The 26,204-nt window shown below is 34.6% G+C and overlaps 2 protein-coding genes across 3 annotated transcripts; both read right to left on the reverse strand.

Annotated features, from left to right (window-relative positions):
* Nucleotides 1-151: 151 nt before the first annotated feature.
* Nucleotides 152-23,667, reverse strand: LOC123715709 (transcription factor SPT20 homolog). Of its 2 annotated transcripts, none has more exons than XM_045670952.1 (18): nt 23,510-23,667; nt 23,157-23,405; nt 22,748-22,906; nt 21,602-21,841; nt 19,950-20,171; nt 18,890-19,042; nt 17,769-18,078; nt 16,625-16,764; nt 15,695-15,786; nt 15,341-15,398; nt 13,891-14,187; nt 12,378-12,527; nt 10,897-11,029; nt 8,735-8,955; nt 5,035-5,181; nt 4,072-4,288; nt 3,471-3,590; nt 152-1,945 (listed from the first exon to the last, which is right to left on the reverse strand). In XM_045670952.1, exons 1-18 carry the CDS (start codon nt 23,543-23,545, stop codon nt 1,860-1,862), a joined length of 3,030 nt encoding a protein of 1,009 aa, XP_045526908.1. In that variant the 5' UTR covers nt 23,546-23,667; the 3' UTR covers nt 152-1,859. The 2 variants fall into 2 exon arrangements, with proteins under 2 accessions (XP_045526908.1, XP_045526907.1); XM_045670951.1 differs by having other exon boundaries at nt 8,729-8,955.
* Nucleotides 23,668-25,129: 1,462 nt separating this feature from the next.
* On the reverse strand, nt 25,130-25,815 carry LOC123715304 (signal recognition particle 9 kDa protein). The gene is made up of 2 exons (XM_045670261.1): nt 25,506-25,815; nt 25,130-25,243 (listed from the first exon to the last, which is right to left on the reverse strand). The coding sequence occupies exons 1-2, from the start codon at nt 25,644-25,646 to the stop codon at nt 25,148-25,150; spliced, it is 237 nt and encodes a 78-aa protein (XP_045526217.1). The 5' UTR covers nt 25,647-25,815; the 3' UTR covers nt 25,130-25,147.
* Between the last annotated feature and the right edge of the window lie 389 nt (nt 25,816-26,204).

Raw genomic sequence — 26,204 nt, forward strand, 5'->3', positions numbered from 1 at the left:
TGATCAGCCTTCTGTGCCTGACGCACGCCGTCGACTTTTTTTGGGTCTAAGGCAAGCCGGTTCCCTCACGACGTTTTCCTTCACCGTTTGAGCTACGTATACGTATACGTACCTACATAGAAAGAAAATCCATTGGTGCACAGCCGGGAATCGAACCTACAACCTCAGGGATGAGCGTCGCACGCTAAAGCCACTAGGCCAACACTGCTCTTAAGTTATATAACTGCACACCATAAAATTTACTATTTAACAAATAATCTCAAAAATATCTCTGATAACCTACTTTTTTATTTTCTCTCTTTTCATTTTCTTTAGTTAATTTTCTTTCTCCTGTAAAATTTAGTATTTTTGTTCAATAACAGTTTCGAAATCAAGATGCAATATGTACGTCACGTGACGTCATTTTGGTTCGTGAAATTATGAAAAATTTACGATTAAAACGGAAATGCGTCCCTATTTGTTTGACTTAAGGTATATTTTACAATATTTAAATATATATATATATAGACAATAACTTTGTGACGTCAATAATATAAAATACTTTTAACAGACTATTCGAGTCAAATGTCAACCGAAAGCTTCATTATAAAACGCGGACTATATATAATGTTTATTGACATGAATATTCCTTTCACGTAAATATAGTAGTACCAAGTATGGTTACATCGTTACTATGGTAATAAATTCGGTCCTGTCTTTAGTCCGTCTTTTATAAACCCAAAAATTAAACCGAATTATGCTTTTATAAAATGTGGACTAGAGATTGTACTGTTTGTTGCCATGGTTACCATTCCTTTTATGAAAATATGGTAGTAGTAAGTATGTTACAATGGTTACATCATTACTATGGTAACAAACTCGGTGCTATCTTTAGTCCGTACTTTTTAAATCCAAAAATTAAACTGAAGACTTACATAAAACGTAGACTAAAGATTGTCTGAACTGTTTGTTGCCATGGTAACCACTTTTTAAAATAAAAATATGTTATTATCAAGAATGTTACCATAGTTATATATATTATATAGTAACTATGGTAACAAACTCGGTCCTGCCTTTAGTCAGTGTTTTATATAACGAAGACGAATATGCTTTTATAAAATGTAGTCCACGTTTTATAAAAGCATACGTAGTCTACTATGAAAACTTCGTAACCGATGGCAACCGAAATGGCAATAAAACACGGTTCTATCTGTAGTCCACGTCAATAACTGTGTTCCTGCTACAAGCAAGCCCAACATGATTTTTATATTGAATTTAAATGATCTAAAATTCATATTTTCATTAGTGTTTACGGGAAATCAAACTTGGGACTCCAAACTGTGCTACCAAATGTTTTGACAGCATAAGTGTCAAGGAGCTTAAAATAGTATAGCAAAATTAATTTGTCAGTCTCTTGCGGCGATTTCGTATAAAGAAATATGGAATTAAAATATATAGTCCAGCGTGTTCCAAGTACGGGTTTGAACAAATTTTAACAAAAAAATAAATCAGTGGCGCTCCATCGTCTTTAGGTCTGGACCTCAGATTTTAGTATCTGTTTCAGGTTTTGTTAATCTAATAGGCAAGTAGATCAGCCTTCTGTGCCGAACACGACGTCGAGTTTTTGATGTTAAATACTCATAGAATGTCCATTGGTGCACAGGCAGGGATCGAACCTACGACCTCGAAGATGGGAGTCGCACACTGAAGCCAACAATGCTTGACCAAATTTACTGGACTATTAAAAAAACCGTTTATCCTTCCATATTTCTTATATATAAACACAAATATATATTGCACATAACACGCATCACTGTCCTAAATATATATATACATATTTACAATTAGCTAATGGCAGTGTGGTGTGTGAAAAGTTTTTACTATGAGCTGTCAGGATTCGACTTCCGCCGCACTTGGTGTACGTTCAGCGTCTGCGACTGTGGTTGCGTGATGAATTGGGCCGTTCCTGGAATTAATAATAGTAATTTATTTCGTAACCTATATATGTATATAGGCTATATATATGTATATATAGCCTATATAAGCCTAATTCTATATAAATATGGAATACATAATATACAAAAAAATAAAACGTTTACGAAAGGAAAAATTATACTGGAAGCGTATTTTAGACTTTAAATTAATACTTTTTTTAATTATAGACAAGGTCAGTATGAAAAACAAAGTATCAATAATCCGTATAAAGATTTATTCGTATAATATTTTAATACTTTGAAAGAAGGAATACATTTTTAATTATAGGCTATTTAACAGTATGACAAAGCATACGACATTGCTTTGAAGCGTTATGGAGATAACTCGTAAATAATCAGTAATTGTATGGGGGTGGGGGGGAGGAGCTATGCTTTTACGGTTGCAGGCGGATTTCCAGCATGTGTGATGTATCGATCGCGTGATTGGTAAATAAGTTGACGTTTGGGTCCCGCGCTACGCAAACTTTCGGCCTACCCCTCTTTAATGCTCAAGAAGTTTGCCGGTATCTATATATATATATATATAGATACCGGCAAACTACCGGTATATATATATATATATATATATATATATATATATATATATATATATATATATATATATATATATATATCTATACCTAGCTGATAACTATAAACAAAATGTAAAGGTCTCCAGTTGCTGACCATCTGTGTCAATGGTAAAAAAAGATAAGAAATAAATCTTTGTACAGATACCGGCAAACTTCTTGAGCATTAAACAAGGGAGTGGGGGAAAGTTTTCGCAGCGCGGGACACAAACGTCAACTGATTTACCAATCACGCGATCAACGCGTCACTCCCCGCCGCCCCACCTCCCTACCCTCCCAGTGCTGCCTGAGTATCGCTTCTGGCAAGCACATTTGTTCAAGATGTTTGCCGGTACTATACCTATGGCGGAAGACTTAGACAATATCTCCATGTAATTTTTAGGAATTTAAATAATTAATTAAAAACAATGACACCCGAACTCGCCGTTACATCCAAAGTCGCTATATGAATGTTGTACTAAAGTATCGTTAACTTGATGTCGGTAGTATTAGAATTACTTCAGTTGGGCACTTTTGTTTACACTTTTCTTCGCTGATTCAATATTCACTTTAAAATTTTAGTATATAACCCGGGTGCGCAAGTGCAGCCTGTTTTTATATCCTTTTCCCTACTTCGACACGATCCCCTCCGGGCTGACTATGACGTCAGTCCCGTAAAAGCACAGAGTAAGTAAACTGAACAACTGTGACACATGCGCTCACCTTAATAGCATGATTATATTTCTTTAACTAAAATTAACAGGGTTTATATGATTAAAAATCTAACAGTATGCTTCAAATCCAAGAAACTAAGATTTAACGTCATTATCGCTAAATGGGTCATGGGTAACAACCAAGGTCGTAGTAAATTAAATCCACTCTATGTATATTTTTTTCTGTATGACCTATACTATATCATTTCGTAAGTATTATTTAACCACTTCCTTACCCGCGGGCTGTAAGGTGGGCCTCGTGACGGGTCGCGCAAGCCGGGCTGGGCGCGCCCCTCGTACCACTTGAACCGTCCCGCCTCTTACGCCTGCCTTTACGCCTGACGCCATGAGCTGAGCTGGAATTATAGCACGTTTTTTAATTGTCAAATGCTACCTCAATCAAGTGACAATTGATTTACTTGGGTAGGGAAGTGAATTAGACTGGACTATATAATACAGAAAAATAGACTATAGAAAAAATAAGTTTCGGGCTGAGTTTGTGCGTTCGAATCACGTGCACCAATTGACTTTTCTATGTAATTACGACTCAGTCGTACCGCGAACGAAAGAATCGTGAAAAAATGGGATTATAAAACAAAAATTACATAACAGAAATCTGATATCAAGTAAGAGTTGTATTGCCAATGGTATTTGTATGTTTAGTTTGTATTATAATATGGCGAACGTACACATAACGTACGAACACGTGAATAAGATATTTTTTTGATTTAAGACCTGTGAAACAATGCGTTTACATTACCAAACATACAAAATTGTTATATAACTATGAAATATCAACACACAAAAACATTCATACAATATTAAGAATATACTTACCTATAGGCAAACTTAACACCGAGGGTTGATTAGCCAGTACCACTGACGTCGTAGGTGGTACCGAAACCAGTAAACCACTGGAGGCACCGGACACGTTCAGTGAGAGGGAGATGGGCGCTGACAGACCTGGGATCTGGACTTGAACGTTCTGCACGCCCTGGAGCCCTGCCAGACCTGGTAGACTTTGTAAAGTCTGGAGAGACGCGAGACTTACGCCCTGAAATAATAAAAAAATAATTGAATAAAAGGATTAAATGATAGAGGAAGATTCTCCCGGACGAAAGGATCTTAATAAATGTAATTAAATAAAAATGTGTTTAGTATTGTCTTTTTTTAACATGGCTTTTACACGTTAAGAAAACACTTTTTAAACGGATTGAAGCTATGTATTGTTATTAAAAACTTATAATTATTTACATAATTTTAATTTTGACATTTGACAATTCATCACGTGACGATTTGGGAACAAATTTAAGTAACTTTTATCAGGGCACTTCCGTAACAAACTTAATAATAAAAAAATAAAAAATTGGTTATAATACTAATAATAGGTTTCCTCGCGATGTTTTCCTTTACCGTTCGAGCGAATGTTAAATGCGCACGTAGAAAGAAAGCCGGGATCGAACCTACGACCTCAGGGATGAGAGTCGCACGATGAAGCCTCCAGGCCAACACAGCTTTTTTTCTTTATATAATCGTAGTTACGTGTTACGTTTAGAAACGTTACGTTTTAAAATTATGTAAATAATCATAAGTTTATAATAATAATACATAGCTTCAATCCGTTCAAAAAGTGTTTTCTTAATGTGTAAAAGCCAAACAAAAGACGAGGTTCGAGTTATCAGGATCTCCTGTAACTAAAGTACTTTTTTCGCCACAGCGTATACACAACTTGACAGAGACGAAGATTGAGGTTTTTGTCAAATGCTCGTTTCGTTTTACGCATGCAAGGTATAAAATCACCTGCAAATGACAAACGGGTTGCGCAGTCTGCTGGGGCTGTTGAGGCGTGTGAGTCTGCGAGTCGTCCCCCATCAGCCTCTCCAATAACGCGCTCTCGCTACTCGACACGTTCGTCGAATCACTGTCGCGTGTATAGCCGCTCATTACCTGCATATTGTATTAAAAATTATATTAATTTGTAGGCTTCAACAGTCTACATAGCCATGTGAATACTGAGGCGATCCAACTTCTTGACAACATGAATTAGACGCCTAAAGGGAACTAAACCTTTTGAGTTAACAAACCTAGTGTAGTTAATATAGCGGTATCTCGGACACATGAACATAGTGTCATAACATTACAGAACACTTAGACTGTTAATGAATTATCTTAGTTTAAGCTATTCATTAGTATCGTAGAAAATTAAGTCAACATAATAAACAAATTCTTTTCCCTTTCATGGCATGGCATGCTTAACATTAAAAAGGTAGACAAGACACAATAAGATCGGAGACCAAAGCAATTGATGCTTTAAGCCACGCCAAAAAACTGAAGTGCAAGTGGGCGGGACGGGAGCACACCTTACAGATCGGTGGACGAAGTAACTACATGGAGAAGACCACCAGGCAAACGGTACAGGCAGACCTTACGCTCGATGGGATGATGACATCTCGAAAATATCGGGTCCTCAATGGATGCAAATAGCTCGAGATAGAGAAAGATGGCAAGCCCTGGGGGAGGCCTTTACTGGACAGGGTTCCTGATACATACTGTTACGAGCTATGAGATCGGATAGAAAATGCCGTAGATTTCTTCAAGGGTTTATTTCTTGAAAAATCAATGAGGAATTTATGGGCACAAAATTAATTGCAGAGATTCACTAATAACACACAAAAACACAGTCACTAAATACTTCACTTATGCACACTTCACACAGTACTTTATCACTTATATTCACTTTATTCGCACTTTATCGCTTCGGTGTTTCTCTCTTGTTATCGCATTCCAAACTAAAGGTGACTAGTCGCGTTTCGGCTCGCTTATATATCCTTGGGAATAGTTCTAAACAATATTCGAGAGAACTTTCTAGGCGGGCTTGCTACTGAGTAGCGATTGCACAATTCTACCCGCACTCTTTGTCTCTTTCGCACGTTGCTCCGTCCTTGTCGTACGGCGTTCTAGAGTGCTCGTCTAGTTTCGAGAAAGTTCTGATCTTCTCTCACTCTCTCTCGTATCATTTCGTCCTTGTCTCACACCTAGAAAGTTCGGTCTAGAATATTCCTTCATCAAAGGGGTATAACTAGGCCTGAAAACGCCTGAAAACGGGTCTCCTGAAAACTGCACCACTCGACTACACATGTTCTGAAACAGACTGAAAAAAGGTTTCAGCTTCCTGAAAACTAGGGTAACATTATGAAAATTACAATTTTCTAATATGTGATTGACCCTCTCCTGAAACGGTCAGAAATCATATTACAGCCTGCTGAAAAGTTCTCTAACTAGTGGAAAAATCTAGAAACATGCAGTCGACCCGTCTTCGTAACAATACTAATTGTTACAGTAATACCCCGGACTAACGCTACCTCGACTTACGCGAATTCGGAGTTACGCGATTTAATTTTCTCGTCCGAAAAAACTCTATCAATATTTTTTCTCCACTGAGACTCAGGCTGAATCAGTGCCAGGGCCTGATGAAATTTGCAATGTGATCAAAGACGTTGTCGAACTTGGTATACAAAAAAATTTAGAAGTGGATAGTGATGATGTTCAAGAGCTGTTGGATTCACACAATGAGGAGCTTACAATTGATGAGCTCATAACAATGCGTGAACAAGAGGAAGAAATTGATAATCATGATTCTTTGGATCCAGTTCAATTAGAAGATCAAATGACAGTTGGAAACTTGACAGAAGCCCTCAGTTCGATTGAAAAAGGTTCCCATATATTCAACGATTTTGAAAAGCATAGACTCCAATGAAGAGCGCAATTTTGTTACAAAACATGGAATAAAAAAAATACTAGGGTGCTACGAGGAGATATTACGGGAGAAGAAAAAATCATTGACTCGTCAAACGACTTTGTTACTATTTACGAAACCTTCGGATTGTGTTTATACACTCTATTAATATAGTTTGTCATATTATCTAGAATTAGATACTAATTATTTCTTAAATTATTGTTTTATTTAGTCTCCAGTCCCAATTAAACATACTTTGTATGTCTATATGCAAAATTGTGCCCCGACTTACGCGAATTCGACTTACGCGGATAGCGCTCAGTCCCACTTATCGCGTAAGTCCGGGGTATTACTGTACAAATATTTACTAACACAGGATAACCAGATGTTAGTGGATCGGGAAATAATTTAAGGCTTAAAATAAATAAATAAATATACTACTTATTAGCCATAATTATTGTAGAGGTTAGATTGTAATTCATGTAAGTCTTTTGTGTGAACTTTATTGCAATAAATAAAATAAAAAAATGGAGTTGAATTTATTTAATTATTAATAAAATAATTATTAATAAATAATGTTTCGGGTTTTATCTATAACACTATATAAGGATGTTGACATTTTCCACCTCACCAAAGAGGACGTGAAGATTGAAGAGGCAGGAAGACTGACTTTGTTTATCAGTAACAATCTAGATTTTTCTTTGAGATATTAAGTATTAACTATTAATTTTTATTCATATATTTTAATTTCTATTATTTTTTCTTTTTGTCTATTAATGAACTTTCTTATTTTTCCTGTTTCGTAATATTGTTTATCTATATAACACGTTTTGACTTTGTCTATTGTCTAAGTGTTTTGTTTTATAATATTTCCGCTAGCTGTAAGATTACTAATAAACATAGTTTGATTGTTATAATGTTATATTTTGTATGTCACTAGCCTTAGTATATATGTTAATGATTTAAGTATGTTGCGACGTGGTGGACAGAAAAACTGTGTACAGTTTGTGTTTCTACCACACCAACTTCCTTATGTTAAGATCATTTATACGATAAATAAATAATAATAATAATAAAAAACCTAACCTTTCGATATTGAGTCGACTATTACATACAGATATTAGTTCTGCGAATCTGAGATCCTTATTCTAAGTATCTCAAGCTACAATCTCGCCTGGAGCGCTGTCAAAAAGTACAAACGAAAAAAATGGTGTGACAGCTGTCCAAACTAGCTTTATGATAAATGTTCAATAGCTTTCAGTCATGCGTTCTGACAGCGGACCAACACATTGGGAAATTTTGTGGAAAAAAAAGCCATATATACCCAAAATGGTGAATATAATACCCAAAAATGACTCGACAACAGAAAAGTGAATAGTTATGGGGTAGCATAGCAAAATGTGCTATAGGGAGCGTTCAAGTATCTCGTCACGCAATTTTTAGAGATTCTTGACCCCCCCCCCCATAAAACGCACCGTAATCTTTTCGGTATCCAATAGTAAAACGTTTCGTGACCACCCCCAGTGACTCTTTATACCTAAAACTTACCATTATGTGGTGTAAAGTACTGGAAAGTCGAAAATAATATTAACAATAACGCGTAACTCAATCTCCCACCCGCATCGTAACGTTTTACAAGAGGACCCCCCCCCAAATTCGTTACTTGAACGCTCTCATATGTAGCTACTAAAACGGTAGTCTAACGTAAACAAATAATGTTACAGCAGCAGGACAGATAGTAGACAATAATTTCCATACCCTCACCTGATGCGAGTACGTAGGCAGCGTATGCGCAGTCGTAGTTGTGGCTATGAGCCTGCCACCCGCAATGGACACTGTTCGTGTCAACAGCTTGTGCTCGAGGGAGTTATCGGCCGATGACGTCACATGTGTCATGGCCGCCGGAGCGCTGTTCAGCAGATTCAGTATCGTCGCGTTACTACTTGCTGTGCTTGCCACCGATTTCGCAGCGTTTTGGTTTGCAGCTGAAAATGTACAGGACGAAACATTATATATAGTATATTATATTGCCCCGAATTCATGCCGTTTCAAACAAACTATGCTTATGGTCTAAGATCTACCTGCAGGATTACCTAAAAAAAAAACTTTTTATGTACTATATAACTAGCTCCTTATGTAGATTCAAAATACGTGTAATACGAATAGTACGAGATCCGGTGATATATATATATTCAGTTTCAGGAGAGGGTCAATCACATATTAGAAAATTGTAATTTCCATAACGTTACCCTAGTTTTCAGGAAGCTGAAATCTTTTTTCAGTCGGTTTCTGAACATGTGTAGTAGAGTGGTACAGTTTTCAGGCCTAGGTATACCCCTTTGATGAAGGAATATTCTGGACCAAACTTTCTAGGTGTGAGACAAGGACGAAATAATACGAGAGAGAGACAGAGAAGATCCGAACTTTCTCGATACTAGACTGAGCACTCTAGAACGCCGTACGGCAAGGACGGAGCAACGTGCGAAAGAGACAGAGTGCGGACGTTCTAGAATTGTGCAATCGCTACTCAGTAGCAAGCCCGCCTAGAGAGTTCTCGAATATTGTTTATAATTATTCCCAGGGATATATAAGCGAGCCGAAACGCGACTAGTCACCTTTAGTTTTGAATGCGATAACAAAAGAGAAACACCGAAGCGATAAAGGGCGAATAAAGTGAATATAAGTGATAAAGTAATGTGTCAAGTGTGGATAAGTGAAGGAATAAGTGATTGTTTTTGTGTGCTATAAGTGCATTTCTGCAATTAATTTGTGCCCATAAATTCCTAATTGATTTTTCAAGAAATAAACCCTTGAAGAAATCTACGGCATTTTCTATCCGATCCCATAGCTCGTAACAATATATATATATACCATATTGCACATTCCCAATCACACATTAACACGCAAATTATTGGTACTACGTCGTTAATATTTATATTGCATTAAATTACCGTTATTACATTATATTATTAATTTGGTATCGTGTTCGTTACCATGGTTACGATGTTAGATTTACGGTAACCGTGGCTACAAATGCCGCTGGACGGTAATGAATAAATAAGATATTCATTCATCTCTTTCTCTTTCTCAAAAAGAGAGAGGTGGTTTTTTGTGTATTAATTATCATAGATGTATAAAAATCTGATTTAAGACCTTATCCCAGCACGAATTGCTGTCTCAGTGTCTCGGAGCGCGCCGACCCGTAATAACAATTAGTTATGTAAAACATTAAATTAATGTAATCTTATCATTTTTTTTCTGAAATGGATTACTTGGCTTACGATAAAATATATAATGTAAATTTCAAAAACATTTTCGTCATAAAATGACTTTAAAGTGTCAAAAATTGGTTATGTTAGGATTGTTTTTCAATCGAGCGAAATTAATAGCTTTCAAAATGGATACATACTCAACTCCACCATATATTTTTCCATTCGCCCTTCAAGATACGATGACAAAAAATAGAAAGAAAAAATAAACTCTTTTGGAGTTTGGCGACCGGATAGGTCCTTAAGTCAGTCGTAAGTCAAAAACATTTTAGATTTTGACACACATGAGTTATATATAGTCCGCGCCAAACCTCGTTTCTGAATCTTCTTTTTATTTATACATTCATTCTTTTCCTCTCCACGGATCTCCGCACAGTCTTGACGTACCTCTCTCGCTTCATCTACTTTCATTGACAATCACCATGCAAGCAGTCGCTTCTCTAGTACGTACTCGACTAGGATCACGGTTTCCTTGAAGAACCAACTTGTAAACCACCTCTATCAGCCTTTATACATGGCTGAGCATTCCTTTTCCTATCCTTGTCACTACATCCTCTTTTAATCCACTCAATCTCTAGTGCTGATCCTATCACACAATGTTACACACATACTTCAACACACCCTGAAACTTATCCATGCTCGGAAATTGTAGTATACCTTGTTGGAACTGCTGCGCGGAGTTCATGAGACTCGTGACTAGAGCATTGATGGCTGGATTCGTTGACCTCGGCTTTGTGACAGCTGCTTTTTGTTGAGCCGTCGTCGCAGTTGTGTACTGTATTGTTTGCACCTGGAAGAGGTAAGACCCGTTAAGATATATATTTTATCAACATAGTATGCTAGTATCTAGGTAATATGTAATTATCACTATTGCATCCGCTTACATACAGACGTAAGCCAGAGAGATACCATTTCTCCAAAGCTTTCCACTGCAGCTCTTGAAAACGTATATTAGCTTAACGTATACTAGCGTATGACATAGTCCTAGGATAAGGGGATGCTGTACAGCGTGCGTGGTCACAGTGACTGAAGACAAAAGGTGTTAAATGTCAAAAGTATCACAGCTGCAGAGATTGTTGTGTTATCTGTATTTATTTCCCTAGAAGACGGCCTAAAATTATCAAACACCTGGGATCCAATAATATCCAAATTAAAAACCCAAGACAAATAATCGAAAATAGAGGACACCGTGAGTCATTTCTGCAAAAACCCGTCATATTTTAGTCGATATCAACTCCGGGGAAATAAATACAGATAACACAACTTTCTCTACAGCTGTGATACTTTTGACATTCAACACCTTTTGTCTTCAGTCACCGTGACCACGGACGCTGTAAAGAACGCGAAACGTCGGGAAAAACTTAAAATTATGTAAATAATTATAAGTTTATAATAATACATAGCTTCAATCCGGTTCAAAAAGTGTTTTTTTTTTTCAAAGTAAATTTTTTTACACTAATATGTTTATTAACAATAACTATCATAAAAATACACGTACATTATATATTTGTTAGACACTTTCGCTTTATCAACCAATTCTGTACTATGGAAATCCTAAATTCAATACAAAATAAGGTCCAATATCAAATTCAAAATCATTTATTCGTTTAGGTAACACAAAGTACACTTATCAACGTCAATAAAGAAATACATATTAAATGCTTCTAATTTTAGATTTACTGCCAGTTCTCAAATCAAGGGAGTAGAACGGAAGAGAAGAACTGGCAATAAACTCTCCGCCACTCATTTTAAGGAGCTGCAACTATTACACCATGTTCCATAGATAGAAAATAATGGCGCTACAACCTTTTTAGGTCTGGGCCTCAGATTTCTGTATCTGTTTCATGGTCATTTGTGAATCGAATAGGCAAGTAGGTGATCAGCCTTCTGTGCCTGATGCACGCCATCGACTTTTTGGGTCTAAGACAAGCCGGTTTCCTTTCGATGTTTTCCTTCACCGTTCGAGCTAATGTTAAATGCGCATATAGAAAGAAAATCCATTGGTGCACAGCCGGGGAACGAACCTACGACCTCAGGGATGAGAGTCGCACGCTGAAGCCACTAGGCAAACACAGCTCTTGTTGTCTCATGTTCCATAGATAGATCCTGTTAATAAAAAGTAGTTTTTAATTAATTACTTGTGATGTTCCAGTTGTAGACATCAACGGATGCTGTATGTGAATAATGGCGGACTGCATCTTCTGCGGGTTGAGCGGTTGAGGCGGATTCGTTAATTGCTGAGCCAGCAACTGGTTAGTCGATGCCTGTGTTGAATGTATGTCATGGACCTGCAATTTTGTAATTTGTGTTTAAATATTTTAAGTAACAGTGCTTATTAAAGTTATATAAGATTTAATTTATCATCATCAATATACATAAATATGGTCGATTAGTGTTACTGTCTGTCAGACATGAGACACAAATTGGATTTTCCAAAAATAAACGAAAGCCCAATTCCCAAGAAGTATTCTTGGAATGAATTAATTGACAGAACAGAAGATTAACATAGAGAAGAAGACAGAAAGAGAAGATCTTTATCCGCAGAAAATCAGATGCTGGACCCTACATGCAAATGGAGATGGGAAGGGAAGTTGCCCGTTATATAGATGACAGACACGGTATATATGACCCAAAAGGAGAGACCAAAACAGCGATGGGCCCATGATTGAAAGTTAAGCTAGCAAAAATTAGATGATGACGGCAAAAAAAAGAGTGATAAAATTGTCTTTTGTTAACATAGCTTTTACACATTGAAAGAAAACACTTTTTTAACCGGATTAAAGCTATTTGTATTATTATAAATTTATAATTAATTTACATAATTTTAAATTTCTCCTGACGATTCGCGTGCTTCACAGCGTGCGTCGTCACGGTGACTGAAGACAAAAGGTGTTGAATGTCAAAAGTATCACAGCTGTAGCGAAAGTTGTGTTATCTGTATTTATTTCCCCGGAGTTGGTATCGACTAAAAGATGACGGGTTTTTGCACAGTTGACTCACGGTGTCCTCTATTTTCGCGGATTGTTTGTCGTGGGGTTTTAATTTGGATATTATTGGATCCCAGGTGTTTGATAATTTTAGGCCGTCTTCTCTATTGAAATTCTAGTGTTTTTTTTTATTTCAATGGCTTCGCGTACCCAAGATTGGTAACGCGAAACGGAAAAATTAAAATTTAAAATTATGTAAAATAATTATAAGCTTAATACAAATAGCTTTAATCCGGTTAAAAAAGTGTTTTCTTTCAGGGTGATAAAAGTTGGAGGAGGCTTTCTCCCGGATAGCTTAGTCTTAGAGTAGTAACATTGTTTGTATATTTATTTTTGTATCGTATATGTAAGATGTGGATAAATAAAGGTTTATTATAATATATACTAAAAACAGGAGATCTAAACATGTCCTTTCCAAATAGGCATATCTGATAATTATCCAATTATACAACTCTATATACCCTTTTTTATATTTTTGGTAAACTGGTAAACTTCTTTAGCATTGTTGTGATTTGAAAGTGGATGAAACGAAAAAGCGACAGTAGAAAGAGACAGAGATATAAATTCCTAAAAGTGAACGTGAGAAAAAGTGAGATAGGAAGCATTATACAGTGTATAAACTTTTTTTTTGACTGTGGTTTTTGACTTTGATATCTATACTCACTTGCGGTGACAATCTTGGCGTTGGTGATGGCTGTTGCTTGAGCGCCGTTTCAACTGCCACCCCAGCCACTGGAGGTACACTGGCCACCGCCGGCACAGTAGTCACGTTACCCACGGTGCCAACCACAGTGGCAACATTACCAACAGTGCCAACGACGGTGCCAACACTTCCCACAGTTCCAACAACAGTGCCGACTGCGCCGACGTTGCCAACGTTGCCCACAGTCCCGACAACTGTTCCAACAGTGGCGACGTTTCCAACATTGCCAACTGCAGCAACTTGCTGAAGTTGCGCCTGCTAATGAATAGTTTGTATAGTCAAGATTTCACGGACGGAACAACTATAGTCCACGCATTATAAACTGAGGCCCGAAGGTCATAAATTATATTTTTCGACTGTCTCGCTCGCACTTACGGGTCTTATGAATTGTAGAGGTGCATATCGACAACGGGATTTAATTTCTTCAAAACCATGTTAGAAAATAAATTCTCCATTGAGTAACGAAACAAAGTAATGTAATGAGTGTCATAACAAAAAAATTCTATATTTATAAAAAATATATGTTATCAATATATATAAAATACATATAAAATAATTAATTTATGATTTCTAACAAAAAATAATTTCTTAGTTCGTCACGGTTAGTTCAAAGCTATCACGCCTAACATTAAAAGTTCAATCAAATATGGAGTTTTGGTAAGTTTGAAATATTTTTTTAGTTTATTATACGGTTACGGTTACACGTCAAATTATTCCGTTACGCGCCATCTTTTTCTTGTCCCTCTTGTTGATTCGAAGAGATTCGAAACCATTAATAACAAAATATATAATAACAATAACAAATATAACAATAATTCTATTACAATAAATGAAATTCTGTAGTAATAAAGTAAAATGAAATAATTGTATTATTTTTATTCATGTCTATGATAATAAAAGCCTTTTGTTAAACTTCATAATTTTATTTTTAACCAATTTCTGTAAAGTTATAGTAGATCATATAGTAGATCATTTTTCGAAAAATAAGGCCATAAAGAAGTTTACACACGTAAGAACGTGTGTAAATTTCTTAAATTTATAAAATAGCCTCTGGGATTAAATAAAAGTATCCCTATAGAAAAACAACAACCCTTACTCGTAACGACCAATCAGGAGCCACAGCGCGTGCGCAGGTAACTATTGTTAACGGGTCGCATTGCGTACACATTCACTATCAGTGACATTTATTACCGGACGACTCAATTTAAAATGCGTCGACTATAGTTTGTTTTTATATACTGTATTATAATATATAGTGGACAACATGTCAAGTTTGATTATTTAATGAAGTCGAATACATTTTATTAAAACTTTAAGAAAAAAATCCGAATTATAAATTAACTTAATAAATGCAAAATTTGATCATATTAAAATAAAAAAATATAATTAGCTAATAAATATTTTAACTCACCAATATCGGTAGTTGTCTGGTATTCGGATGAACGGCTGGCGTTGATATAGCCGATGTCCTAAAAAATAATTCATTTAATTAAAAAAAAATTGTTTTGGAATATATTGTTTGTTTTTGAAGAGTTGACAACCCTGGCAGGTATTTTGTACTCAAAAGGGTTCCCAAATCATACAATACATTTTTATTAATAACAAAAGTTTTACGAATTCACATAACACAAGACAAAGATTTTGTTTCAGAAATTGACTCAATAGATTTTTTAACAATATATACGACGTACACAGAATACGTATACGTACACGCACGTAAGGCAAAATAACTTCCATCCCAAGCTTTTTACTCCAGTCTACTTACACAACAGGTACCGTAGTGGCATGTGTTTGTACCGTGGCGTTACTCGCTGCCGCAGACCGCTGCTGGAGCAGCAACTGTTGCTGTCCTTGCTGCTGGAATTCACATTAAAGTATAATTTAATTAAATAATTGAACACATCAGATAGATCTCGTTTTTTTATTAACTGGAAGGTAATTTGTTCCTCAAGGCTGGTGGGGAAGCCCCAGTGGTGAAGGTCGAGGAGTTCTATATCCTCAGTAGCCGGAATAACTTCGATAATCACGACGATTACGTAAACGCAGATTGTAGATGTCGCATTTGATGCCGTTCTAGTATTACGTAAGCACTATGGGGGGAATTTAGTCTTTGATTTTCTTATTTGGTGATTACGTCACCAGTAATTATTTAGTTTTTTAAACATATTACCCGACCAATATTATACGCCCAAAAATATTTATTTATCTACTTCTTAACAATTATTTTTAATTTTTATTTTATTTTCTTATTTGCTTACACTGCTAACTTTTACTATTATTATTTGTTTCTACTGAGTTTTCGAGAGATTCTTATTTGTTTTTTTACGACTGAAGCGCAAACTAGCTGCTGTGGTCTCTGGCAGAATGACCAGCGCTGTGGAACAACTCTGCTCCTCAGCAAAATGCTGAGTCAGGGCCAATTACAACCACAGCACACACGCATTACATAATTAAACCTTTTTCTTTAAAAAAAATGTCTCTATCTCAATTTTTATTATTTTTTTCATTTTGATTATTGTTATTTTATGTGTTTTGTTGGAAATAAATGTTATGTTACATTGATTCCTACAAAAAATTAATACGTTTATGTAATATTGTTTTTGAGAGCTTTGCTTACTTTGGATGACAAGAGGGGGGGGGGGGGAGAAATCTGCTTACGTACTATATATTTAGATGACTATTAAAAATTACTTACAATTTCCCTCATGCCACCCGTGAATGACACCCTAGGCAGCTGTCCAGGTACAATGTGTTTTATTCTGACAGATTTACGCCCTTCTTCGGTAAATATCTCCGTGAACTGTTGTATGTACTTGTTTGCTTGGAGACGTGAACCTGAGATTAAATTACCAAAACATAAACAACCACCGCCTCACCGATTATTGTTAAACAGTATTTAAATATATCGTTACCGATAAACCTATTTCATCGTGGGGAACAAACGTATTCACTTATTAATTAATTATGACTTTGATTATTTTCAAATGGACGTCATATAATGTGTATCTAAGATAATTATAAGGTGGGCTAAAAATAAAAAATAGATTTATAGTTAATACGATACGATTTTATAGGTAATTTTTAACCGTAGTGCAGAGGTTTATATCGGGTCAGTGGAGTGGTGTAACTATTTTTTGTCGGTAGGTTAACACTTCGTTGCATACATAAATATAATGACAAATGACATAATTCAATGAAATGCAGGGACACAGGCGGCCTTATCGCTAACAAGCTATTTCTTTCAGGCAACCTTAAGGAAAACAGAAACATGATAAAGTGCATAACCAACTCTTATAAAAAAAAATATAGAATCACCACCACAATTACATCGTAAAAACACTTAAAGAATTTTGAAGTGAAACATCTTTATCGGCGTTGTACAAAAAAATACCGTCACATTTTTCGGTTACGCGTCACATTAATCCGTTGTGCGGCACATTTTTCCGTTGTGCGGCACATTTATCCGTTGCGCGCCATCTTTTTCTTGTCCCTACCACGGTTGATTCGAAGAGATTCGAAACCAAATATAATAGAATAACAAAAATATATAATAACGATAACAATGATAGTAATTATATTACAATTAATAAAATTCTGTAATAATCTTAGTAGTAATAAGGTAAAATGAAATAATTGTATTATTTGTATTCATGTCTATGATAATAAAAGCCTTTTGTTAAACTTTATCTAATATAACTTTATTTAACCGATTTCTGTAAAATTGCATATAGAAGATCATTTTTCGAAAAATAAGGTCATAAAGAAGTTTCACATCTTACGTGTGTAGACTAGTACACGCAAACATTATTTTATCATTCAAAGTTAAAGATCTTTCATACCTAGCGTAAACCGACACGCCGCACCATTCTTCTCGCCCTCCACATGATCTCTATCAACATAGAGCTCCCCAAGGAACTCCTGGTCTGATGGCCTCTGCAGTATACTGAGTTTTATATGGAAGAATCCAGCTCCAGCATGCGGTGACGTCTTTTCAGTTTCCAATATATATTCTTCAACTAATTGTGGTTGGCAGTCAGGTGTCGGGCGTGGTCGTTCGTATGCTCTCGCAACGCGAAGGGGGCCGCTTGGCTCTGATGGTAGGGCGAGAGGTAATGGCTCCATTTTCGGCGGCTCAATTGGTTTGAACACCTGAAATTGTACATCACACATTTTTTATTTACAAATGTTTAACTAGGCAACAGTGTAGGAGCAGTGTTTGCCTAGTGGCTTCAGGGTGCGACTCTCATCCCTGAGGTCGTAGGTTCGATCCCCGGCTGTGTATCAATGGACTTTCTATGTGCGCATTTAACATTCGCTCGAACGGTGAAGGAAAACATCGTGAGGAAACCGGCTTGTCTTAGACCCAAAAAAGTCAACGACGTGCATCAGTTACAGAAGGCTGATCACCTACTTGCCTATTCGATGCACAAATGATCATGGAACAGATGCAAACATCTGAAGCCCAGACCTAAAAAGGCTGTAGCGCCACTGATTAATTTTTTAACTAGGCAACATATTTGATTTTACACATAAAACAATTTGAGATTTTTTTAAATCATTTTTATAATATATCAGGGGGCAAACGGGCAGGAGGCTTATCTGTTGTTAGTTACCGCCCATGGACAGTTTCAGTCAGACAACATGGCAACGCTCGTAAGTTGCTGGCCTTTTTAAAAATTGGTACGTTTTTCTTGAACTTAGAGTAAGTTTATTTAATTCGGATATACTTCAATGTCACATATACACGATACAATGTCACATATACGAGATATGTTACTACAATAAATTGTTAAAATTGTACTTATATACGAAAAAATTTAATAATATCTCTTATATCTTATCAGACCAAGTTTTTAATTATTTTTAATACGATCAGATGTAAAAAAAAACACGAAAATATTTCACGTATTCAAACCCAGTTTAAATAGTTTTAGCTAGAACAAATGTAAGTTTTAAGAACCTCGGGTGGCTTCTTAGGAAATTTAGAAGTGAGCCTTGTATGGGGAACAGACTGTCTACTATTCTTCGCCCTTTGTCTATGTATGAGTTCCAGAAGTTCCAAACCATGATAGTGTGTGAACTGGTCCAATTTCCTCTTCCTATTTACAGCGACCTAGAAAGTATCAAAATGTTCAGTCTTACTACACTCTTCTTAAAGTACCTTTTCATCTCTTCTAATCAATTTCATTTGTTTTAAAAAGAGACAGAGCATACTTTATAAATTAGAAGACTTAGGATTAAAGGCAGAAACGAGATTTACTCTTGAGTCAAATCCAATACATTTTTGACGTACGTCTATACATATAAATAAATAAATATATATATATATATACTAGCTGACCCGGCAAACGTCGTTTTGCCATGTATATTATTATATTGTTGTATGTATTTTAGTACGTTGTGTGACAAAAAAATAAAAACAAAAAAATTAAATTTGGGGTGGACACCCCTTATCATTTAGGGGGTGGAAATAGTAGAAAGTAGCCGATTCTAAAATTAATATGCATAAAAAAATTTATAACAGTCGGTCGAGCCGTTTCAGAGGAGTATGGGAAAGAACATTGTGACAAGAGAATTTTATATATATATATATAACTTCTAGCCTTCTCATTGGGTAGCGAGGGTGCGTTCAAGTATTACGTCACGCAATTTTTGGAGATTGACCCCCCCCCCATAAAACACGCCGTAACGTTTCTGTATCCAATAGTAAAACGTTTCGTGACCACCCCCAGTGACTCTTTATACCTAAAACTTAACATTATGTGGTGTAAAGTACTGGAATGTCGAAAATAATGTTAGCAATAACGCGTAATTCAATCTCCGCCCCGCATCGCAACATTTTACAAGAGGACCCCCCCCCCCCCCAATTCGTTACGTAATACTTGAACGCTCCCATAATTTGGTTGCATTGTAAAATAAATCTTAACACAAAGTAATAAATTCGACATTGCAATTACAGTAAATACAGAGAACGAGTCTCCAATAAAAAAAAATTATTACTCTGGAATTTAAAGAAATACCTGAGAAAACCGCCTCGCTTGCCGCCTTACTCTTGGCGTATTGAATAATCTTGGAGCAGCATGTAACTTAGCAGCTAGTAACCCAACAGCCGGCCTTGGCTCTAGGCATAGTGGTGGCGCCGAAGCGTGAACCAAAGCGGCCTCCACTGCCTCTATTGCACTACGCTCTTCACCGACCCATCCACATCTACTTCCAATGCACATTGCGTCCGTTATTATGCTCTAAAATTAAAAAAAGATTAAATGGCGCTACAACCTTTTTAGGTCTGGGCCTCAGATTTCTGTATCTGTTTCATGATCGTTTGTGAATTGAATAGGCAAGTAGGTGATCAGCCTTCTGTGCCTGACCCACACCGTCGACTTTTTGGGTGTAAGGCAAGCCGGTTTCCTCACGATGTTTTGCTCGCTGTTATGCTCTAAAATTACGATGTATATTAACATAGGCAGTGCAAGTATGCTCTTACGGTAAGAAAAGCACGTCTATTGTAGAAACTTGTAAGTCTATAATCCATTTTGATACATGGAACTCTTAGGCTTAGTGTCCAAACACTTGGTGAAAATGCGCGGGAACTGTGGGGCTTGGTCTACACTCAAAGCCCTTTGCTATGCAGGAGGTAGCGAGACCTCACCCACTAGCAACACATCAGCCCTGATAGGCCCTCGTGGGTCGCCAGGCATTCTATCCAAGGGACCTGGGCTTATATCCGATATAGAGCTCAATCTCGACCTGCGGTTCCGAGCCACTCGAGACCTTAACTATACATATACAAGCATACCTTAACTATATAGAATACATACAGAAATCTGAGGCCAAGATCAAAGATTCTAGCGACATTATATCAGCACAGACAAGAAAGAACGCTACTTCTTTGGGTTTGAAACTTTTGTGAAGGTCCCAGCCTCGCATAGCTGGATGTTTATTTTATTTAATATGTAAAATACATAGTATTTCGGTTTTTATAGTTGATATTGATGTATTCTATAAAACATAACTATTGTCAACAGTTATATGGAGATTTTTGTTGGTATTTTTTCACACCTTGGGTAACATTGTCGAAGTTTTCATACAGATACACTTTTAAAAAATATTCTATAGCCTATCAAGGTTAATACGAGCTCTAACAGTGAAAGAATTTTTAAAATCTAGTACTAGTTTAGTACTTTTGTAGGCAGTTCAATGCAAATAAACAATTACTACATCATTCCTTTATAATTGTGACGAAATCAATTTTATGTCTTTTATTTATGTCAACAATTTCTCTATATAATATTTTTTTAAATCGAACAAGAAGTCGAATTAAATTATTATTATTAAACCCTTGTATTAAGTTAATTTATAAATTGAATTGAGCATGATTCTTAACCTTTTTTTGTATTGAAAAGAACACATCAAAAGAACTATAATATTTATGGTGTAAATAATAATCTTTGTGACTGTTTTCCTAAAAAGATAAAATCTAAAATCCCAACCAAAATCTGATTTTAATTTTTTCATTTAAAATTTTCTCCAAGGCTGGAATTCTGTATTCATAAGGGAACTAGGGGCGAAATATTTTAGTTATGACAAGTATCAAAACCAATCAACCTAATTCTCTTGGCGGGAATTGGCACAACAAATCTGGTTAATTATTATGTTTTCGCCAGAATCTTACCTGATTTGTAGGTCTCAAAAGAACATGATGTGTATCACACATGAAACTAGGATATGCTTGTCTATAATCTCTGACTTGAGCAATAATGCAGCCAGAATAAAATAAACATGAATGTTCAGATTCCAGTAGATCTAATAGCACCACTGGAAGTTCTTCATTGTCTATGTAACTTAGAAGTTCTTCCTCTTCATATGGCCATCTAGGAGTTTCTATCAAAGTTTCATCTTGATTTGCAGATGTCTAAAACATGGAAAAAATACTCCATTACATATAGACAATAAAATTAATAAGATTGTTTATGTATAAGTTAGTTTATAAATAAATAATACTGAAGCAAAATAAATAAGTTTAATTGAAATATAGTTTCATTTATTTATTTATTTCTAAATGACAGTATTCATTAAGTTCATCAATTTTAAATATTTACAATTGTAACAGGCACATGTCTTTAATATAATAAAGTAGACTTTTTTGAAATAAAGTTTTGTTTATATATAGGTATAACTAGGTGATGTTAACTAATCCATCCTTGCATATAATTCCTTTTGTGAATAGTCAAATCTCTGATACTTATATATAAACAGAGATGCATCAAATGTTTAATGACCATTATACTTATTGTTGCCTTTAGACAGCCAAGATTTAATCTGTATGAGTTGGTTCAATTTACAGAATATCAGTATGTAAAAAAATAAAATTAATATTTTGTATTATTCTGCGAGCCTCAAATAGAAGTAGAGCCATCTATATATATTAACTTTATATGTTCTTAATGAAATTAATGACCACAATAAATTCCTTAAAAAAATATTCTTTATATTTGTTTGAGATGAGATCAATGTCGAAAAGCTTGATTAATGAACTCTACGAACTAGCTACTAATGTCATATATATTTTTGTAAGAGCACAAGATAATTTATCTATAACTGATTGCAAGCCCTAATTAATCACTCAGTATTGTAGAGACATATAACAGATGATGATTAATAAGTTATTGCATGAATATTTATTTTTATATCAATATAATAAAATTTAAAAGATGACACCACTAAAACAAAGACTTTTGTTTAAAGGAAAACACAAATAAATTTGGCTGATTGGTATAAAATCAATAGTTTACTCAGAAATAAAAGAATGTTAACTTACACTTCCATCTGGTGGTGGTGTTAATAGCTGTGTATTTCCGTTAACTTTAAGAGAAAGTGAGTAGCCTTTATTTCCAGGATACAAGTTGATAATTAATGTGTTTAGATTATATGTAGCTAAGAGCTTTTCCAGCAAATATGAAGTTGTTTTGAGTCCTTGCTGTAATGAAAGACATATGTTTTAATATATTTTTAAACTCCACCCAATACCTGTAATAATCTTAAGTATCTTCAATTGTTGAGCTATTAATATAACGGTAAGCACTGTAACTGTTTCTACTTAAAATACTTTCAAACAAATAATATACAAAATATTCATAATATAATATCAAGAGCATTAAAAAGACAAAATATGTAATTTAAAAATAATGTCCAAAGAATGCATGAATAAAATCTAGGAAAACACTCACATAGCTCGCTTGAGATAATTCATCCCTACTTAAATCATTGTAAAGTTCATGTAACTTCTTTAATAAATCAAACTTTTCGCTCGATTTAGTAGTTGAACTAGCTCCACTTCGTTGAAATTTCATTCTGGTATCATCAACAGTTTCTGCTAAATGCATTTTTTCATGGGTCCAAGTCATTTTATGGTCTGAGACACCACTGTCAAAATGCGTTATGTTTGAATTCACATGTTTGGCACGATTAAGTATTACCTGAAATTTAAATAATTTTTACTAATTAATTAGTAAATTAAAAGTGAAAAAATACATGACCTAATGAAAAACAAATTAAAAATTATGTAGGCGCTAGTACTTACCTCTGCTTCCAATGCCGCGTGAATTAAACCATCCATAATGTCATTAATTAAAACAAAATATGTTACTTCTAGTTGATTTTCTACGTGAATTATTTCATTTTAACAATTTATAATTGAGTATTAAGTCATGATTTAATAAAATTAATACGCTTTATTTATGTTTCACACAGCATGACAGTAAAATAACATGTCCAATGAAACGTCAAAATTGTTGTTAATAATTGACATTAAACACATATTATGTTGTCTATATCAAATCCCACACATGACACAACTTAAATTTACAAAAGGTGAATATTATACTGTGGTGAGTGGAAATACCGCATACAATATAGAATTTATGTAAATATGAATAGACATCTGAAATATATTATATTTTATCTTTTTGTTACTTATATGAATAAAGTTATTTATAGTTTGAGTTTAGGCTTGTCTTGTAAATAACATCTTTGCTAAATTTGAACAACACTGTCACAAGAGTATGCCACAAACTTCCTTTAGGTTGGACAAAAGATGATAATATATAGATTATGTATCGTGTATGCTTGTACGATGTGTAAATTGGCAACACATTAATAATGTCTGTGCTCTGTGGAGTTAGCAGGCATATTTCATAGACAGACAGCACAGACCTAACCGTCCGTCGAGTATTACTATATAAGATACCTCCAAAAAAACAGAGGTTCTTTATAATTTGAATCAGGGTTTTGTATGCTAAACCCAAGGACTAACTCTTCACCACAACTTCAAGAATTTGATAAACTTAAATGCAGGATTATCTTTTAATTTACAAGCACACTTGTTATTTTTTTACAATGCACCTTTTATCGGATAGGGAACTGCACTCAAAGCTCACACTGGTAATGTTATCTATACTATACCTACTAGAGCATTTGAAGTTAGTTACTTAGTTACAGCTTTTCTAAAAACAACTTATAATTTTATATCTTAGTGTAAATTGATTACTACCAATAGGTTCTCAATAAATAGTACTTTGAAAACCTAAATGTCTAACAATCATAAACATTCTATAAATTAAATGTAATTATAAACATAGTTGGTAAAATAATGTAATCAAAATTAAATGAAAATAATATGATATATTTATCTTAAAAACACTCTTGTCCAATTGACCAAATCTTTAATTGCTTATTATTTTCAAGTTCATCGTTAAAGCCTTATATACATTAAAACATTATTTTTATGACTACACCTTTATTTCCAAAAATCTTGATACCTATTATAGTTTATCCTAACTTAACATTTTAGCTGATACAAACACCAACAAATTTGAAGATAGTTAACTAAGTGAAGCCTACATTATTATTAGCTCTTGTATTTATATAAATAGTAAAATTATTAATCATAATAATGATCGAATAGTCCTAATAATTAGAAAATATCGGCCTTCCGTGTCCAATTGATACTGTAAACTTTTCGTGCATAAGGCATGTTGGTTTCCTCAAATTTTTTTCTTTCACTGTACGAGCAAGTGTTAAAAGTGCACAGTGGTACACAGCTGGGGATTTTTACTTTATAACCATAGGGATGAGCCATAAGCCATGAACTGATTAGGTAAAAATATGTTAAAGAGAATTTCATAAATTAAAATAGCAACCATAACAATAAAATATTTATTTAAACCTCATTAGATGCCATATGTCTTATTAGATTAGTTATGAAATTATCAATTTTTCTAACATCTTGTTGAATCTCAGTTTTATATTGGAGACACTGAAACAGTAATAAAATAATTATTAAATAGAATTCATATTGAATAGCAGTTTATATAGCCTTTCAACTCCATCTAGATTACAAGAATAATACAATAAAAGGTAAATCAAAAGATGTACACATGTATTAAATTATTTATTTCATACCATGGTTACAACTATTTCTTAATTGTTTCTGAAGGTAACCTATTTCTGATATACTACATATGTATGTGCCACATCAATAACATATTGTAATATCAGAGAAACTATATATAGCCTACCTTTTTATTGTCAGTTATTTTAACTACAAAAGCTCCTTTTAAATGGCAATATTTAATTGTATAACGTGTGTTTATTGGATCACGTAAATATAACAATTCAGCAGATTTCTCAAATTCCTCCCAATTCGGTATGAACGTCATTGTTTAATGTGTATATAGAGTTTGTGTAAACTAAATTAACTATTAAACTGTTTCGCCCAAATATGCAATGAATAATTTATACCACTATTTTTATTATTTTATAAGTATTGACGAAAATCTTTATATTTCGCTTTAAACTAGGGATGTAACAAACGGATTGTAACTCATCGATTCTCGCAGAAATACGATCAACTACTTTTCAAATATTGAATCTCGATTGATGTAGATGGTTGAACATAGTTTTAAGTACATAATCTAAAATTTTGATTGAATTTGATGGAATGAACTGGTATTGGTTTTGCGCGTTTTAAGTTTTTAGAATGATATGTGAACGTACTAACTCAATCATTTGACAATTTAATTGAATGCATGGAATAAGTGACCTTACGATCGATTGTGATCGAAAACAAGTGTGCTTTCACAGAATCGAATCGAGCTTACAATTCACTTGCCTATTGAAATATTGAAAATTATAACATATGCGATGACAATTGATATTTGGCAAAAGCTATAATACGATGTTTTGTCCACAGACAACGATATTTATGTAAGTTTAAT

The sequence above is a fragment of the Pieris brassicae genome, chromosome 10 (genome assembly GCF_905147105.1).
Source record: "Pieris brassicae chromosome 10, ilPieBrab1.1, whole genome shotgun sequence".
Taxonomy (NCBI): domain Eukaryota; kingdom Metazoa; phylum Arthropoda; class Insecta; order Lepidoptera; family Pieridae; genus Pieris; species Pieris brassicae.